Here is a 19,409-nt window from a genome sequence, read left to right on the forward strand (position 1 = left end):
CCTGCACACCACTCCCACCAGCAAAGTCAAAGGATGTCTTTAAGGTCCCTTTTCCTCTCCTTTCCCAAAGCGGGTAACCCCTACCCACCCCCACTTTATTCCTGAAATAGGGCTTGAAAGGGTGGGGGCTCCAGCTCTTTTTTGCTGCAGTGCAGTGCAGTGCAGGAGGTGGAACAAGGCATGAGAGAGAAATTCTGTCTTCACCTGGGTCACCCTGTTGGACACAGGCTGTCAGAGGAAGTTATTTCGCACAGACAAATGTTCCAGGCATGGAAGGAAGCCAGGAAGAGGGGGAAAGTCTAGGTTTATGTTCATTTCTGGTTATCCTAGAAGCTGAGCTCCCGTTGCCAAAGTCTGTGGGCAGGTGTGAGTATGTGCACAGAAAGAAGGCTGGGTACACGTCAAATCCCAGGTAGGCAGATGTTCTGGTCCAAACTCTCATGACTGGACACAGGCCCAAGCCTTCAGCCCAGGGAAGGGGAGGAAGGAACAGAATGACAGGCAGTGGAAAAGAATGGCAGGAGGAGAAAGAAGCAAGGCAGACAGATGGAAGAAGGCGGGAGACAGAAGACAAAGCTTGCACGGAAAAGGTGGGGCTCAGCAATGGCTGCCTTATCCAGACCCCAGGGCTGGGACTTGCTCTAGATTTCTCACGCCCTGGGTGCAGTGTGAAGGATCGAATCTGAGAGGAAATCCAGTCTGTGGCGTCTGAACCCCCACAACACAGCTGGGAGAGGCTCCTTTAGGCAAAAAGAATTCTGAGGACAGAACCGCATGTTACAATTTGGGGGTGAAGTGCAGGTCTTGAGACTTACAAGCAGCAGCCTCAACTAAACCTGCATTTCCTCCTCTTACTTTTTTTTTTTTTTTTTTTTTAAGATGGGAAATCCTAAATAAGAAAGTACTGGGTCTTAGGCAGAGTCCCCCAGGGTTCTCTGTGCCTCAACCACATTGAGGACTGCAGCCTAATCTGGGACCACGCGACGCCGGGGTGAGCAGGCAGAGCAAGTGACGATCTCTAATCTCTCCTGCCGCCCTCCCCACTGGCCTCCCCAGGCAGAGCGAGCCTCTTCAGCCCCAAAGCCGCCGCCCGCACCCGTCCCAGCCCCCTCGATCCCATCAGCACACGTGCACCCGCCGGCCTGGTCGCCTCGCCCTGCAGGGGAGCTGGGATCCCTTTACCTGGGCCGTAGAGGAGGCCACGCTGCCCGGGAGCACCGACGTGATTCCATCCGTGCCGAGCACCACGGTACTCTGGCTCATGTTCACCCAGCCCACAGCCCGGGCACTGTTCCGCTCCAGGCTGCCCTTGCCCACACTCACGTTCGCGTCGCCCTCGGGGCAGCGCAGAGCCGGGATCTTGCAGTGCGGCGCGTTGCCGGAGCCCGCGCCCCCCGCAGGAGCAGCGCCCTGCGCAGCGGGGGCTTCGCTCCAGTCCCGCAGAGGTTGCAAGCCCCCGCCCCCGCCCGCCCCCGCCGCGAGCCGCTTGGCCTCGGCAGCCAGGAAGGTGTGGGTGCCCGAGGAGGCCGAGCCGGGCCCTGGCGGAGGCGGCGCGGCGGCGGGCAGCTCCAGCTCCGGGCTTGTTGTCCTCGGAGCGCACGGGCCCGCCTGGGCGCCGGGTCCCCCGGCCGCTTCCATGCTGCAGGCGGGCGGGCGGTTCATTTCCTTGGGAGGGCTGCAGTCCTGCAAACAGAATGTGAAGTTCGTGCAAAACACAAAAGCAAAAAACTGCACTTTGAGAAAATATAATAGACAACCCCGTGTCTACACGGACTGGCGTTCCCAACTCCAGTCGCAGGGTCTAGGAAACAAATTGGAATCCGGCTGTTTCCTCCTTCAAGAAAAACTGCAATCAGTATTTCTCAATATGTCTGTCTCAGCAACAACCAAATGGCATTAAAAAAAGAATCTACTCTTCTCCTTCCTGATGGAAAAGGAAGATTTTTTTTTGGCGGGTGCAGTGGCATAGGGGCAGAGGAACCAGCCCCACAGCCATGAACACCGGCCCTCTTAGGATTTCCTATCAGGCTGGAGGGTACCCCGTCCCCATTACCATTGTAGAAAGATTCTTTAATTTTCCGCCCCATTTCCTTTGTCATTCAACAATGCACATTGCTTTTTGGTGATTTTTTTTATAAGCCATAGACAAGCTGCGGCCACAAAGCTAATGCCCTGACACCTGCGATCTTTCGAGGCCAATCCGCTGCACAGATCCCAGCGCTGCCAATACTCACTGCCCGGCCCTCCAGGTAGCACAGAGGGGCGGGAAGATTGTGAACAAAAATCACCGCAGAGCCACACAACAATAACGAATAAGACTTCAAACACAAAACAGTAGCCAGGTTTCTTTTGTTACTTCTAGATTTCCAAATTATGTGCGTGAAAGAAGGTGAAAAGTTCTTCAGTTGCCTTCCCCAGGGACAACTATTCACAGAGGTCTAGAACCCTGCATTCCCCTGCATTTGCTTGGGGACCAAAAACTCAGTGAATCTTCGTTGGCTCTCTCCTACTGGAGGCTCAAATTAAGAGAAGTGCCGGCAATGGTTCCCCCTTGACTTTCTTCCCTTGTGTTTACCTTCCAGGAGCCTCTAAGTATCAGCACCGATAATTGCTACTGTGCGGTGAGAATAATCCAAATACCTTCACCTCAGCCGCACACCTCACGTAGGTCCTTCTTGCACACACACACACACACACACACACACACACACACACACACACACAGTTCAGAGCTACTCCATTTGCACCGAATCTAAGCAGTTGGGTTCCAATCAACATTTCTATCTCAGTAGCCTGGAGGACCCACCAGCATTCACTTCAGCATCGGCACCTGGGTTTTCAGCACCGAGGACAGAGCCCTGCAAGGTGGGAAGGGAGACACCTCCAGCCTCTGCTGAATAGTGGGGGGCCTTTACCTCTTGTGGAGCTGCTCCTACTACACACCTACACCTGCAAGAACTGTCCTTCCCTCCTTTCAAAATGTAGATTTAAAAAAAGTGTATATATATATATGTATATATGTATATATCCAAAACAAAGCTACCCTCCACATCCCTGCAGCCCTCCTCTTAGTAGAACAAAAGCAAACACTCACCATATCCGATTCAGGAAACTGACTGTGGGAGTTGAGACTGGAAGCAGCTTTTCCTGAGTGTGGGTTCGGCTCCAGCGGGAGAGCCGCTTTCTATACCTCCTTGGGAAAGGCCGGCTTTGCGTCAGTGGAAGGCAAGGTGCCCTTCACCTGACATTTCTTAGCAATGCAACTTTGATAAATCATTACCCCCTCGGATTCTAGTTTTAAAGGGGCAACAACTGAGAACACACTGGCCAGTTGTAGCTGGAACGGGAGGGGGCGTGTGTTCGGAGTGACTCATGTGGGTCTGATGACTAAACCCCAGCGGTGTGAGGCGATGGCAGAAGTTGGCCTGCTCCTAATTAAGGGAAACATGGGAGGGACACGTCCCACTGCACCCACAGCAAGGCGCAGCCATCACAGAGGATGGGCAACGGGGAAGGAGTTAAATCATTGTTCTGTTTCCGTCTTTCTCTTCCACCAGATTCCTTCCACCCCTACGGATCTGTGACTAGTGGGTACTGTGATACTGCCCCTCACAGCAGTCAAGGGTCTGCACGCAGGGAGGGGCACAGTCGTGTGCTGCCGGTGCACAGTATCTGCGTGCCCTCACCTGCGCTGTGTGAACTTCAGGCTTTCAGAGCTCTGTCCTCTTTTATTCAAGACCTCAGGTCTAGTGCTTGCACTCCTATTTTATCTGTCCCAATACAAGGGTCCTTCTTTTTATCATTGTGTTTAAACTCCTCCCAGACTATCCTGGAGAAGTAAAAAGAGCATTAGTTTTATAGCTGACCTGATTCTTAGGTGACTTTCAAAATCATCTCAAAATGCCACCAGGGTCACCCTGATCTGGAAGTGTGGGACCTGAGACCCCCACCTAGACTGGTGGAAACCCAGCTGGCTGCTCCAAGGGAGAAGTCACAGGAGGGGGCTGGCGTATCCTGCTGTGGTGGCCGTTGACCACGTGCTGTGATGGACGTTCCCATTGTTGCAAAGCAGTGGCTATAGTCATATGTGAGAAACGTCCACAAAGGAAGTGTCCTTGGCGACCAGAAGGGGATTCACTAAAATCCCTAATCCTTGCTGCCGACCAGTTTGGGTTGGGGAGCAGTGGAAAGCGCCTGGCCTGGCGCACTGCCTGGGGTGGGCGCAGTCACACTTGGCTGGGCCATCCCCACGTGGGAGGACAATGCCAGGGAGTGGGCGGAGACCTGGCTGGGCTGCGGCAGATTGCGGTGGGCGCCCAGGGCTCTGCGGGTCCCCTCCCGCCTCCGTATTGTGCCCTGGGGCTGGGATGCCTCTGCTCACAGACCCCTGCCCTGCCTGGGCCCTCGGAGGGTAGCGGACCGAGGCAGTAATCTACTGTCAAGGAAGGAACAGAGATGCCCTTCAGAGACCTCGCTGGTGAGCCATCGTGAGCTGTGCCACGGGTTTCAGGCCTCTTTTGACCGTAATCTTGACTTAACATTCATTAGATTCTTTTTATTTTATTTATTATTGGATAGAGGCAGAGACAAGTTGAGAGGGAAGGAGGAGGTAGATAGAAGACAAACACACCTGCAGCACTCGTGAAGCTTCCCCCCTACAGGTGGGGACCACGGGCTTGAACCCCAGTCCTTGAGCACTGTAATGTGTGCTTAACCAGGTGCACCATTACCTGGCCCCATTTATTCGATCCCCAATATGAATCACTCCGAGCGAGCAAACTTTGAAAAACTCCCAATTGTAAAGTTGGGAAAACGGATGCTGAAAAAGTCTCTTCAGATCCCTGGCGAATGTCATCAAGGAGAGACTGTCATGCCTTCTCAGAACACAAACTGGGTGAGGTCGTGGAGGGGGGGGGGGACGGGCACAGGGGTGGGCCGGCTAGCGGAGGATTTGGGGAGCAGAGGATCTGTGAGCCTGGTAAGGGGGGACTCCCTGGGGCACCCCAGGACGCAGAGGACAGCCCCAGCGCCTCTGACTTCCACAGCGCAAGGCCTGCCTCTGCTGAGGGGAGGGCCGTGGGCACACTTCGAGTAGGAACAGTCACGACTTGAAAGACTGGGCAGTTTCCTCGATTTGCATTTGGCCGCCCCCACACAGTGCGGCAGGCGGGTGGAGAGTCCCTCAGCTCGCCGACCTTCCAGGGTGTCCCGGCCCGCTGGCGGCGGAGCTGCAGCGGGAAAGGTGCGCAGAGGCTGAGGGAGCACTGCCCCTACCAGACCCCTGCGGCGACCCCCTGCGCCCTCGCTCTGCCCCCAAGCCTGACTTCTCCCCGACAGGCCCTCCCGACCAAATGAGCCCTAAGCTTCCTGCGGGAAGGGGCGTGGCAGGGAGGGTACGGGGGTGGGGTGGGGGTGGGGGGGGGACTGTGGTGCTGCAGGCCAGTTTCGGCCCCCCACCTTCCGACAGGCGCTGCGCTACATTCTGGAGAGAAGGGACCATTGAGCAGAGTGAGAGGGGGATCTGGGGGCCTAGGGGGGTCGCGAAGAACCAGCTCGGGGACTGACGGAGGGCACCGAGTTGGCACAGGGCTGGGGTGCGCAGGCCAGACCCCAGGGCAATTCCTATGGGAGAGTGAAAGAGCTCTCAGAGCGCTGAGGATGGAGCCGCAGTATGGGGAGGGGAGGGAGAGGGAGATGGGGAAAATAAAAATAAAAAGGGTCTGCCGCTGCAGCCTTCCGAAGCCGCCTGTCTGGAGTGATAATCTGCACCTCCGCCAAGGAGGCAGTCAATTCGCATCCATCACCACATAGCCACTCGGTGGGAATTAGCCAATCACTATGCTCTTAATTACTTTGTCAAAGATGAAAAATAGTCATTGATTTTACCCTTGATCATATGGTGTCCCCCCAACTCTCTTGCAGATAAGAAAATAGCTATTTTTGAAAGACCCCTTTCTCAGGAAGAGTGGGGGTAGTCTGCTGAAAAAGGAAGCCATCCAAGGGCAGCCTGATGCTGGCGGCTGTCAGCAAGCTGGTCCCAGGTTGGAGAGGGATGGGAGAATGCTACTGAGCAGCTAGTGCCTTTTTTTTTTTTAATACAAGATTTTGTTTAGTTATTCATGAGAAAGATAGGAGGTGAGAGAGAAAGAGCCAGACATCATTCTGGTGCACTCGCTGCCTGCCTGAGGCCTCATGCACTGCGCCACTTCCGGGACCACTCCTTGTGCTGCTAGGTTCTGGCTTATGGTGGTGGTACTGGGCACTGAATTCAGGACTTCAGAGCTTCAGGCATCAGATCCTTTTCATAATCATTATGCTTACTCCACCACCCAGGAAGGAGAGTTTCCAAATGTTATTTTCCCAGCTTCGAGATTTCCTACTCTAGTGTCGATCAGAAGTTGACAGCCCCCGGCTTCCCTTAGTGCTTAGGACAGCTGCCCATCCAGCTGGATAGAAAGACAAAAACAAGGCACGGAGACAGGGCCTAAGGTCAGCAGCGGGGTAGATCTTTGCTTCCTGTCTGTTCCCCTCAGGATATGAAATGAGGCGCTACTGTGTCTGTGTTTGGGTGGTTTTGATACGGGAGCTTTCTACAAATAAAGGATGCAAGGACTTGATAGGTTTCCGGTGACACAGCCGAGGTAGCCAGGAAATGTACAGTACTGTCGTCCCATTTGTCTGGAATATCCAGTCTCATTTAGTGTGCTAAGAGCTTGGGCTCTGCAGTCTGACTACATGACTTTCATTGCTCTGTGTGTGGGGGGGGTGTCACTTTGCTTGGGTGAGAGAAGAAGAACATGAAGTTATCTCAGTGGCTACTGGAGAGTTAAATGAGGCTATACATGTGAAGTGCCCAGACTGGCATCAGCTCCTTTGCTTGATTTCAGTAAGTAACGGATAGTGTTCAGTTCATTCTAATCAACTATTTGAAGCCCTTCATTTTTAGCAGATCCAATAGTTCTTTCACCTTGCTGGAGGAGCTAAATGTGGGGGACACACACACAAAATGAAAGGCATGGCAGTGGCACACCTAGGGTAGGGGATGGGGTGTGTGGGGGGGAGCTTAGCTTCATGAGTGGCTGAGTGGGAATGCAGCTGCCTCTCTGTCTCTCCCTCCCTTCCTTCTCAACTTCTCTCTATCCTATCAAATAAATAAATAAAAATAAGACAAAATAAAAAACATCACAAAGAAGAAATTAATTGTGCAGCCTTTCCCTCTCTTCCCTCCATGGTTGGGACACACAATAATCAAGTATTTTGTGTCATTAAATGAAAATGTGAGAGCATCCTGAAAAAAAGGACTCAAACAGAAAGCCGTTAGGTGTGTGTCCTGAGGCACATTCTGCTTGGAGCAAAGCAAATTCAGCACAGCAGACAGGAGCTTAGATTGTATGTCAGCTTCACTGCCCAGTTTTCATCTGGCTGCGGGCTGTCAAGGACAGCATCAATCAAGACAAGCTTCCCTCACCAAAGCATCTGTACTGAGAAGTCAGTGACTCCGCTAAGTCACCAGGCTTTGTGCAAACAGGGCATCCAAAATCCAGAGACCCAGACAGGCAGGACGCTTGCTCCTGACTCAGCAGTAGTGATGACTCGCACTTCACTGCAGCAGAACACAGGGCAGTGGGCGCAGGCGCAGAAGCCAAGGAGTTTAGAGCAAGCTGCAAAGGACATTCAAGGTTACCTGCAGCCCCCCACCCACGCCTGCTTCACCAGTGACGAAACCAGCTCAGGGACCAAGGCCAATTAACAAGTGAGAAACCACGTGCAGAAGAAGTTTTTCTTTTAAAAAGTAGAGCATGAAACTCACCCCATCCTTTGATCCAGCAAGGTCCACTTCTAAGAAGCTGTTCTAAAGAAATAAGAAAGCAAAGTGTGAGGTGAGTATGTTTACTATAGTACAGTTGGTCAGGTGAAAGCCCAGGGAAAAGCCCACTAGAGCAACAACATAGATAAAACATGGGATGGTTGGTATCTGTTAAAAAGAATGACTTAGAGGAGGTCAGGTGGTAGTGCAGTGGGTTAAGCACATATGGTGCAAAGCTCAAGGACCGGGGGCTCAAGGATCCCGGTTCGAGCCCCTGGCTCCCCACCTGCAGAGGAGTCACTTCACAGGCAGCGAAGCAGGTCTGCAGGTATCTATCTTTCTCTTCCCCTCTCTGTCTTCCCCATCTCTCTCCATTTCTCTCTGTCCCATCCAACAAGGACATCAATAACAACAACAGTAATAACCACAGCAACCAGCAATTGAAAAAAAAAAAAAGGCAACAAAAGGGAAAAAAGAACAGCCTAGAGGAGCAGTGGATTCATGATGCAGGCACAGAGTCCCCAGCAATAACCCTGGAGGCAAAAAAAAAAAAAAGAATGACTTAGAACCATACAGGTGAGATGGACACATTTATTTAGTAAAAGTCAGGTTGTTTAGACTGTGTATAACATGACCCTCACATGCATAGATGTAAAAATGTAGAATTGGGGGCCAGACGGTGGCTCACCTTAACCACGGTGGTTAAGCGCACAAAGCACAAAGCACAGGGACGTGGGTTTCAGCTCCTGGCTCCCCACCCGCAAGAGGGTTGCTTTGCAAGTGGTGAAGCAGGTCTGGAGGTGTCTCTCCTTCTCTCTCCCTATCTCCCCTACTCTCTCAATTTCTCTCTGTCTTATCAAATAAAATGGGAAAAATGGCCAGGAAGAGGAGTGGATTCTTGGTGCAAGCCAAGCGCCAGCCACAACCCTGGAGGCAAAAAAAAAAAAAGGAGAAGCATATGTATTAGGTAGCACCACAATCACTCCTGGTGAGTGATACGGGCAGTGATCCTGGTGCAAGTGGAGAGAGAAAGAGGGAGAGAGGAAGCCGGGTGGTGGGGCACCTGGTTAAGCGCACACACTACAGTGCGCAGGGACTCTGGATCAAGCCCCTGGTCCCCACCTTCAGGGGGAAGCTTCATGAGTGGTGAAGCAGGGCTGCAGGTGTCTCTCTCCCTCTCTATCTCCCCCCTCCCATGTCAATTTCTCTATCAAACAAAGAAATATAAAAAATAATTTTAAAAGAGAGAAAAGGAGGAAGGGAACAAAGAAGAAAAGAAGGAAGGGAAAGACTGTGCTTGTAGAAGAAATACTACCATAGTTGCTTTACAAGCAGATATGGAAATTTAAATAATAAACTAATGACTACTATGTTAATTAATGAGGACAGACACCAGTCTCCTTTCATTAGAAAATGTCAGACCTAAGCTTGCCATTCTCTGAGAACTTAAAATATGAATTCAGTTAACTAAGGATATGAGCTACCAAAATTTGGTTAATCTTCCTAAAGTCCTGGAGTTTTCTGTTCCCAATTCTGCTGGGGTGAAATAGGGCTTAGGGCAGGGGTAGACCATATAATGGTTCTGCAAAGAGATTCTCATGCCTGAGGCACCAGAGTCCCAGATTCAATCCCCTGCAGAGCTGAGCAGTGCTCTGGTAAAAAAGCAAAACAAACAGGGCCTAATCAAGACACTGACAACATACAATTTAGACAATACAGTGACACTTCTTTCCACTTCCCATCTTTGTAATGTACGTGAATCTGCAAAGTCATTTAAACTCCAGTTACATCAAACTGAAAGTTCCTGGTTTGTAATTTTTCATGAGGACAACATTGCTACATTTTAATTCAGTCATCTGTCTCATTTTCGTATTTACCAGAGAACTGCTCAGCTCTAGTGACTGGTGGTGCAGGGGATGAAACACAGGACCCTGAAGTCTCAGCGTCAAAGTAGACATTCTGCTATTCCACCACCCCTTCTTCTGGAAGCTCTACTCTACTGATTGCAGGTGCTTAATGGTTGTTCTTCAAGCTTAAGTCTTGTTCAAGTATCTTAGTCCACAGATAGGGACTGTACGAGAAATCAGGTCTCAAACTTGTTAGTAAAATAAAATACAGTATAAAATATATTTTCTGGGGAGTCGGGCGGTAGCGCAGCCGGTTAAGCGCACTTGGCAGGAAGCGCAAGGACCAGCATAAGGATCCCGGTTCAAGTCCCCAGTTCAAGTCCCTGGTTCAAGCCCCTGGCTTCCCACCTGCAGGGGAGTCGTTTCAGAAACAGTGAAGCAGGTCTGCAGGTGTTGATCTTACTCTCCCCCTCTCTGTCTTCCCCTCCTCTCTCCACTTCTCTTTGTCCTGTCTAACAACGATGACATCAATAACTACAACAATAAAAAAACAACAAGGGCAACAAAATGGAAAATAAATATATTTAAAAAAAGATTTAATAAAAATATTCTATAAATATATATTTTTCTGTAAAGAAATTTTTTTCTCTTGAATATTTCTTCTCTCCAGCTTCTGTTCTAGTTACTGTGTGTGTGTGTGTGTGTGTGTGTGTGTGTGTGTGTCTGTGCAAACCTAGCAGGGATTCCTACAAGTAGAGCAGTGTTGAGTTGTGATGGCCAAAAGATTCCTCAGCAAGGGGTCTGCCTGTGAGTCCAGAGATGACTTCCCTGGATATGCACTAGCAAAAGCCCTTCCTTCAGGTCCAGAGTCCTTTTATTAGCAAGGGTTACAGAGGGACTAGCATAATGGTTATGCAAAGAGACTCTCTCATGCCTGAGGCTCCAAAATCCCGGGATCCCTCACATCACCATAAACCAGAGCTGAGTAGTGGTCTGGTGAAATAAAAAATAATAAAAGATAAACTACACACATACACACACACACACACACATTGTTGGGTAGTATGCCAGCTCCCCCTGGCTTCTGCTGAACCAAGCACCGGTATGCCTCTATAGGGATTGGGTTTGATCCCATTCAAAGCGTTCTATTTACATAAATCACTTTTACATTTACATAAAGCACCACACTCCCTCCAGGGCATTAGTGGTTTAGTGGTAGAATTCTTGCCTGCTCCGCCCCCTCTCCTTGTCACACCCTGATCCTCTCCTTGTCATACCCTGATTTTCACCAGTCATTTTTCTCTCCACCCTCTCTATGTCACATCCTGTTTCCACCCTACTTGACAAGTATATATAAAGACAGCATTGTGAGTTTTAGGGTACTTGAGTTTAGCTTAGTTCGGCTTAGATTGTGCTGTGTCCTGCATGAATAAAGAGATACTGCCTACAGCTCAACCATGAGTCCCTGGTCATCTGTTACCCGCCCGTGAAGCCAGCCCGGCGAAAACAACATAGCCCGGTGAAAACAACAACACATATACTACAAAAAAATCAGAAATTCCAGATACAAAGGGGTAGGGTAACAAACAATGGGGTAAATGACTAAAAGGCTTAAAGCACAGGGTGTGGTAATGGAATCTAGATAGTAGATTACATAATGGTTAAGCAGATAGCATAAAGGTCATGCAAACAAACCCTCAGGACCAAGGTTTTGAGGTCCCAGGTTCAATCCCCCAAGCCACCATAAACTAGACTTGAGCAGTGCTCTGGAAAATTAATTAATTAATTAATTAATTAATTAAAAAAAAAGACAATAGAGTTAAATTCAGCATATGGATGAGCACTGCTTATCAGTTGCCTACTGATTCTCTTCCATATGCAAGGTTAAGACTTGTGTGTGTGTGTGTGTGGGGGGTGGTCGGTAGCGTAGCAGGTTAAGGGAGTGTGGCAAAGCACAAGGCCAGCTTAAGGATCCTGGTTTGAGCCCCCAGCTCCCCACCTGCAGGGGAGTCACTTCACAGGCGGTGAAGCAGGTCTGCAAGTGTCTATCTTTCTCTCCCCATCTCTGTCATCCCCTCCTCTCTCCATTTCTCTCTGTCCTATCCAACTACAACGACATCAATAACAACGATAATAACCACAACAACTATAAAACAACTAGGGCAACAAAAGGGAAAAAATGGCCTCCAGGAGCAGTGGATTCATGGTGTAGGCACCAAGCCCCAGCAGTAACCCTGGAGGCAAAAAAAAAAAAAAAAAAAAAAGACTTGTGCCTGGGAATTGTTGATGTCTGCATTATTATTTTGCATTTTCAAAAATATTTTATTTATTTAATGAGAGAGAGAGGAGGGGGAGGAGGGAGAAAAGCCACAGGTCATCTCTGCCTTACGGTGGTGCCGGGGATTGAACCTGAGACCTCAGAGCCTTAGGCATAAAAAAAAGTCTTTTGGCAGAAACATTATGCTGGCTCCCCAGCCATGAGATTTCACTTAAAATTTTGTTTTCTGATTATAAAGATAGCACATGTTCATTACAGAGAAATTAGAAAAGCTCAAAGAAAAACATTAAAACATAGAATTATACCCTTGCTATCTCATAATATTGTAAATCATATTAAATCACTAATAAAATTTTTAAAAAAGAAAAAAATGCATTCCAAGTGACACCCCCCCCCCCAAGTCCTATAAGATTTTGGGGAAAGGCCTTTTCTATTTCCATGTCTCTATGAAGACATGGTTTCTACTTTTACAAACTTGCTATCATGCTGCTCATAGTCTTTGCAGTTTAGCTTTTTTTCACTTTCATTACTGTTACAGTTCTGCTTCATTGGTTATCATTTCTAGTTACTGCAGCTGTTACACTGTGAATACACCACAATTCAAGTAACAAATAATTACTATACAATGAATTATTTCCGATCCTTACCACAAATAGTGCTGTAGCATCTACCAATATCTAGGCGTGTTTTGGATTCGTGTTCATTTTTGAGAATTGGATCTATTTCATCAACACCAGTTGTTTTGATGTCTGCCTCACACACAGACATGATTATGAAAGTCTGTGCTCTCTGGTTTGTCTCCCTCCCCCACCTTTTCCAACAATGCCCATCAATCTGTGAACACCTCTGGCTATAAAAAATGCTATGGAAACAACAACAAAACAGTTTGTTTCCATAAAGACTTAAACTAGCTTTCTCCTTAGCACAAAGGAATTTCGTTTAATGGTAAGACTATTATTTGGTCAATATAAATATGTGCTACTGTCAGTATTCACAGTATCCAAATTTTACAACTATTAGGACCGAACAAACAAGCCATCTGTTTACACAGGACTTAATTAAGCAGTTGTGAGAGATGGTGCAAACACAGTGGAGACGCTTTCTCTGTAGCGGAAAGGCAGGATCCGGGCCTCTCTGGTTTCTGCAGATTACATGGATGATGACATATTTTTCCAAGTCATTAACTCGGGCACAGCTCTGAGGCCAAATGAAAAGCTGCATTCAAGCCCGTTCTAAATGTCTATGTGAACTGCTGCAGCTGACAAAGGAAAGAACCCTCTGCATTAGGGAGTGTAACTGCCTGTGACTGCATTGTTCCTTGAAGGCCTGGCTCCAAGGATACTAGGAGGAAACGTGCAAAGCTCCCTGCACCAGCTATTTAAGAGGATGTTGTCAAAGGGCCAGGATGCCAGCTCACTGGTCGGACTGTGCCTGCCGTGGGTCCAGGCTCAGTCTTGGCATGTGGGAGCTCAGGCGCTGTGGTGTCTCCCTCTGAGTCTCTTTTGGTCTATCTGAATGAAATTGTTCGGGGAATGATGAGATTGCTATGAGCTCCAGCATGTGTAAAAAAAAAAAAAAGGGTTGAAACTGTCAAAGACATTTCCCCTGCCCCCTTAGAATGCTGCCATTTTTGGTATTACATTATAGAAAACATAAGGAAAAAGAAAAAAAGAAGGGAGGGAGGAGGAAGGAAGAAAGAAACTCTCCTGGTCCCCACCTGCAGGGAAGAGAAGCTTCCCAATGAAACAGGGCTGAAACAGGATGAAGCCGGGCTGCAGGTGTCTGTCAGGTTCTGCCTCCCTATCTCCCTTCTCTCTTCATTTCTCTCTGTATTTATCAAAAAAGGAAAGGGTGGGGGAGGCTGTTTGGAACAGTGGATTTTGTGTGCAGGCACCAAATCCCAGCAATAATCCTGGTGGAAAAAATAAATAAATGAAATAGATAAAAGGAAAGTTTCTGGACTGGATGTCCCAGCTGGGGGAGCAAGGAAAGTGTTGAAAAGAGGGAAAAGGAAAGTGCTAATGAGGGTTCTGGAGGTGGCGCACTGACAGAGTGCACAAGGACCTGGGCTCAAGCCCCCAGTCCCACCTGCAGGTGAACGGCTTTAGTGGTGGTGAAGCAGTGCTGCAGGTACCTCTCTTTCTCTCTCCTTACCCCCCCCCCCCGGCTTATCGCTGGGGCTCGGTGCCTGTACCAAGAATCCACTGCTCCTGGTGGCCATTTTTGCCTTTTTTTTTTCTTCCTATTTTTATTTGACAGGGGAAGGGAGATAAAAAGGAGAGAAAGACAGACACCTGCAGACCTGCTTCACCACTCCTTAAGTGTCGTCCCTGCAGGTGGGAAATCGAGTCCTTGCACATGGTGATACGTGTGCTTAACCAGGTGCACCACCACCTGGCCCCTCTCTCTCCTTTATTCCCCCTTTCCTTTCAATTTCTATCTCTATCTAAAGTGTCAATGAGAGTTCCCACTGTGGGTATTGGAGTTCGAGTTCACTGTGGCCCCCTTAAGGCACCATGTGGAACAGATGTCAAATACCTCCCCATCGTGGACAGGAAAGCTAGGAGTTTTTTATTTTTTATTTTTATTTTTTATTGCCACCAATCTTATTACTGGAGCTGGATGCCTGCAACACAAATCTTTTGCTACGGTGGCCATTCCCCCCCCTTTTTTTCTTTTTTTTTTAATTTTTTAATTTTTTTTATTTAAGAAAGGATTAATTAACAAAACCATAGGGTAGGAGGGGTACAACTCCACACAATTCCCACCACCCAACCCCCCTTTTTTTCTATCCCCTCATAGGTTTAACTGCATTGCTTTCTTCCTTACAGCTAGCTGACACTTGCAGTATCCACAAACAAAAAGAGAAGAGCTAATTTTATACCACCAGTTATTCTGGTGGGATTTCTCAATAGTAGAATTTGCACTGCCAAAACAGAAGATGTTTCTGGACCTTGGAACAGTCAGAAGTGAGATCCCAGTAGGTGAGAAGATGCTTGAGACAAACAAGCTTTCATTACTAATTTTATTATTAATTATTATTATACCAGAGCACTGCTCAACTCCGGCTTATGGTGGTGCGGGGGATTGAACCTGGGACTTTGAAGTCTCAGACATGAGAGTCTCTTTGCAGAACCTTTATGCTATCTACCCCCACCAGAGAAACAAGTTTTCCAACTACTTTCAGTCACCAGTCTCCTTGAATTGCTAATAACAGCGGGTTTGTTCCAGCTGAACTAAGTCCACATTTTCAATCTTTTTCCCTGGCTCTAGCTGGAAATGATCCTACATCAGGCAGCAGATCCTTTTGGTCTGGCACCTACATTCCATGTGACCTTGGACAAATTTCTAGCTTCTCTGAGACTCAGGTGCTGCAGCCGTGAAATGGAACTGTACCTCACTCATGTAAGGGGAAAATCAAGTAAGACAGTGGAGTGCAGGGAACCAGGTGAAGTGTCAGGAACCACGCAACAAGCAGCACGTGCTCATGTCTCACCGTCCGTACGCTGGAGGGTCACCTACGTGCTCTGGATCAGGTACATGGTCATGTATACGTGTGTTGCAGAAGACTATTTTTTAAAAACTATCTTTATTTATTGGATAGAGACAGCCAGAAATAGAGGGAAGGGAGAGAGATGGAGAGACACCTGCAGCCCTGCTTTACCATTTACAAAGCTCTCCCCTTGTAGGTGGGGACCGGCGGCTCGAACCTGGGTCCTTGCACATTGTAACATGTGCGCTCTACCAGGTGTGCCACCACCTGGCCCCAGAAGACTATTTTTTGAAGAAAAATCATGCCACCCTCTTCATCCTCCCCAGATGTGTAGAGTCCTGAGCTCCAGTAACTCAGACCGTAACCTTATGAGGAGAGAGGCTTCTCCCCCCCCATTTTTGTTGCCCTTGTTATTGTCATTACTATTATTGTTGTTATTGCTGTTGGACAGGACAGAGAGAAATCGAGAGAGAAGGGGAAGCCGGGGGTGGGGGGGAGAGAAAGACACCTGCAGACCCTCTTCACTGCTTGCGAAGTGACACCCCTGCAGGTGGGAGTCAGGAACCTTTCGCCAGTCCTTGGGCTTTGTGCCATGTGCGCTTAACTCACTGTGCTACCGCCCCACCCCTGAGAGAGGGTTTCTATACGTGTAATCAGTTGAGTGTTCAGTCAGAGAGATTACTTACCTTAGGACAAGATTGTAGATAGGTGCGTGGGGGGAAGCGATGCCATGAGTCCGATGCGGCAGTCTGCTAGCTGCATCCTTCCATCAGCTCCTCTGCTCCATAGGGACCGAGTTTTGCTTAACACAATGCAGTCCAGTTAAACAGCCATGCCAACACTTTCTTTGCAGAGAAGACGTGATCCCTAGGTCTGAATCAACAAAACTTTTAGTGAGTGACATAGGCCCTCAGGGTCTTGCTTTAAACCTGCCTAGACAGTGTCCCCTCCTGATGCTTGAAATGCCGGGCAAGCAGCCACTTCAGCAAGAAGCAAGAGGTGCATGTTAAGAAAAGAAGGACTGTTTTCAGCCACCAAGTTGCAGATGTCACCATGATGCCATCCTGACTTCCCTGAGCAGATAACCTCACCAATGCATCCTGGAACCGCACCTCTCCAGAGCACTAGGGAAAGATAGAAACAGGCTGGGGGGGAGGGGGCCTGGCGGTAGCATAGCGGGTTAAGAGCACAAGGCGGAAAGAAAAGCGCAGGGACTGGAGTAAGGATCCAGGTTCCCCACCTGCAGGGAGGTGGCTTCACAGGCGGTGAAGCAGGTCTGCAGGTCTCTGTCTTTCTCTCCCCCTCTGCCTCTCCCTCCTCTCTCAATTTCTCTGTCCTATCCAACAATGACAGCAATAACAATAATAATAATACCAACAATGATATACAACTAGGGCAACAAATGGGAAAAAATGGCCTCTAGGAACAGTGGACTCGATTCATAGTGCAGGCACTGAGCCCCTGCAATAATCCTGGAAGAAAAAAAAAAAAGAAAAAGAAAAGAAAAAGAAAGAAAGAGAGAGAGAGAGAGAGGGAGAAAGAAAGAAAGAAAAGAAAAGAAGAGAGAAAAGAAAAGAAACAGGCTGGGGGTGTGGACCCACCTGTCAACCCCCATGTCCAGCAGAGAAGCAGTCACAGAAGCCAGAACACGCACCTTCTGCTCCCCATAAAGAGTGTGGGTCCAGACTCCCAGAGGGATAAAGAATAGGGAAGCTTCCAATGGAGGGAATGGGACATGCAACTCTGGTGGTGGGAACTGTGTGGAATTGTATCCCTCTTATCCTATAATCTTGTCGATCATTATTAAATCACTAATATTAATAAAAGAAAAGGATATATATGCAAAAAGATTAAAAAAATAGGGAGTGAGCAGTAGTGCAGTAGCGCAGTTGGTTAAGCCCACATGGTGCTAAGCGCAAGGACCTGCGTAAGGATCCCGGTTCAAGCCCTCTGCTCCCCACCTGCAGGGGAGTTGCTTCACAAGTGGAGAAGGTGGTCAGCAGGTGTCTATCTTTCTCTCCCCTGTCTTCCTGTCCTCTCTCAATTTCTCTCTGTCCTGTCCAACAATGAGGACAGCAATAACAACAACTATAAACAACAAGGGCAACAAAAGGGAAAAAATAGCCTCCAGGAGCAGTGGATTCCTAGTCTAGGCACTGAATCCAAGTGATATTCCTGGAGGCAAGGAAGGAAGGAAGGAAGGAAGGAAGGAAGGAAGGAAGGAAGGAAGGAGGGAGAAGGAAAGACAGTGAGGGTTGTGGTGACCCAGAAGGTGGTGCAGTGGATAAAGCCATTCACTCACAAGCAGATCTCAACTTTAACCCCCAACATCACATGTGCCAGAATCTTTTTCTATTGGAGGGCAGTAATGGTTCACAGCAAACACAGTTATTGGTACATGTATGAACCAGTTTTTTTTAAAAAAAAAAAAAAAGAAAAGCAAGGCTGTCTACCTTATCCCTGAGCCTATCTCCTATGACCTAAGAGACAAATCAGTTCCCACTTAAAGTGCCTGTCACTTAGGGTTCCTAGTGTGGTATCTTAGGTTTCACCTTATCTGCGGCCCTGAGCACTCCTGGCGGCGGCAGTGGTAGCGGCAGCGGCAGCAGCAGCAGAGCCTGGCCCGACAGAACAAGTACCTCTTAGCAAGCTGAAGGGCTGCACTTGACCAAGTAGAGGGTTCCCTGCCACTCAGCTTGACTGCCAGGCCAGTGAGTTCCTTTCCTTGACACACAGTCCTGTCAGTCTGGTTTGCCAAGGTCACTTAGCTGAGGCAAGGGCATCTGTCTTAGCTGGAGGGCAGAACAGGAATCAGTGCCAGCACCCCACTATTGTGTGTTGCTGTGGAGCGAGGCTCGAAGAGGCACAGGAGAGTATGGGTCCATTATTGTAATACTCCCACGATGAGAAGAAGGTCTTTCCCTTAGATCCACTGCCTTAGTATCAGTGACATATTTTTTTAAATATTCATTTATTTATTTTCCCTTTTGTTGCCCTTGTCTTTTTTATTGTTGTTGTAGTTATTGTCGTTATTGATGTCATTGTTGTTGGATAGGACAGAGAGAAATGGAAAGAGGAAGGGAAGACAGAGGGGGAGAGAAAGACAGACACCTGCAGACCTGCTTTATCGCCTGTGAAGCAACCCCCCTCCAGGTAGGGATCCGGGGGCTCGAACCAGGATCCTTAAGCCAGTCCTTGCACTTTGTGCCAAGTGTACTTAACCCTCTATGCTACCGCCTGACCCCCATCAGTGATATTTTTAAGACCAAGAAATAATCTCAGAGAGGCTGCATCAATTTCCTTCTCAAGGTAGTGCAGAGTCTAGATGATGTCAAGTCAGACTGGCATCATTCTATAGCCTATGCTGCTTGCACTACATGTGGAAGGGATGAGGAACATTCTTTCCCAGCAGCTCTCAGAAGAATCTAACCCTGCCAACATTTTGATTTCCCACTTTTAGCCTCCAGAACTGAGGGACAGTAGCTGTGGTTTAAGCTACCCAGGTATAGTACTTTGCTGCACCAGTGCTGGCAGTCTGACACACGAGTACACAAGCACACCCCCCCAATTTCACACACAGATTCTGGGAGATCACCTCACCTCTGACTATTCATGGACCTCTGCCGAAGGATTCCTGCACAGTTCTCTTTCCTGAGCAGACTCCAAAACCTGTAATAATGATAAAACTAGCAAAGCCAAAAAAGCAATTGCTACTTAATTTTCTTTGTATGTGAGCCCTGTTCAGCTATGGCTTATAGCGTCAAGAGATCGAATTTAAGACCTTAGTGCCTCAGGCATCAAAGTCTTTTTGTATACCCACTATACTATCTTTAAAGCACAATTCTAAGGCCCTTATATACTTGAACTAATTTAATTCTCCAAAAGGTCTAATGTCCTTTGGAACATCAAGAAAAAAAGAGAGAGAGAGGGAGAGTGAGAGAGAGAGGGAGAGGGAGAGGGAGAGTGTGTGTGTGTATGTGTGTG

General features: G+C 48.3%; 1 protein-coding gene across 2 annotated transcripts in view; it reads right to left on the bottom strand.

Annotated features, from left to right (window-relative positions):
- SLC6A5 (solute carrier family 6 member 5) overlaps positions 1-19,196 on the bottom strand; it is a 75,613-nt gene extending 56,417 nt beyond the window's left edge. Inside the window, exons 1-4 of one of the 2 annotated variants that reach the window (XM_016185085.2) lie at positions 19,026-19,196; positions 7,811-7,852; positions 3,095-3,829; positions 1,183-1,683 (exon numbers count right to left, since the gene is read on the bottom strand). In XM_016185085.2, coding sequence (XP_016040571.2) covers positions 1,183-1,683; positions 3,095-3,097 — 504 coding nt within the window. In that variant the 5' untranslated portion in view covers positions 3,098-3,829; positions 7,811-7,852; positions 19,026-19,196. Of the gene's footprint in view, positions 1-1,182; positions 1,684-3,094; positions 3,830-7,810; positions 7,853-19,025 lie in introns of those variants that run through there. The other variant, XM_060177022.1, reaches the window with a different exon arrangement.
- Between the last annotated feature and the right edge of the window lie 213 nt (positions 19,197-19,409).

The sequence above is a fragment of the Erinaceus europaeus genome, chromosome 17 (genome assembly GCF_950295315.1).
Source record: "Erinaceus europaeus chromosome 17, mEriEur2.1, whole genome shotgun sequence".
In the NCBI taxonomy this organism is placed as follows: Eukaryota; Metazoa; Chordata; class Mammalia; order Eulipotyphla; family Erinaceidae; genus Erinaceus; species Erinaceus europaeus.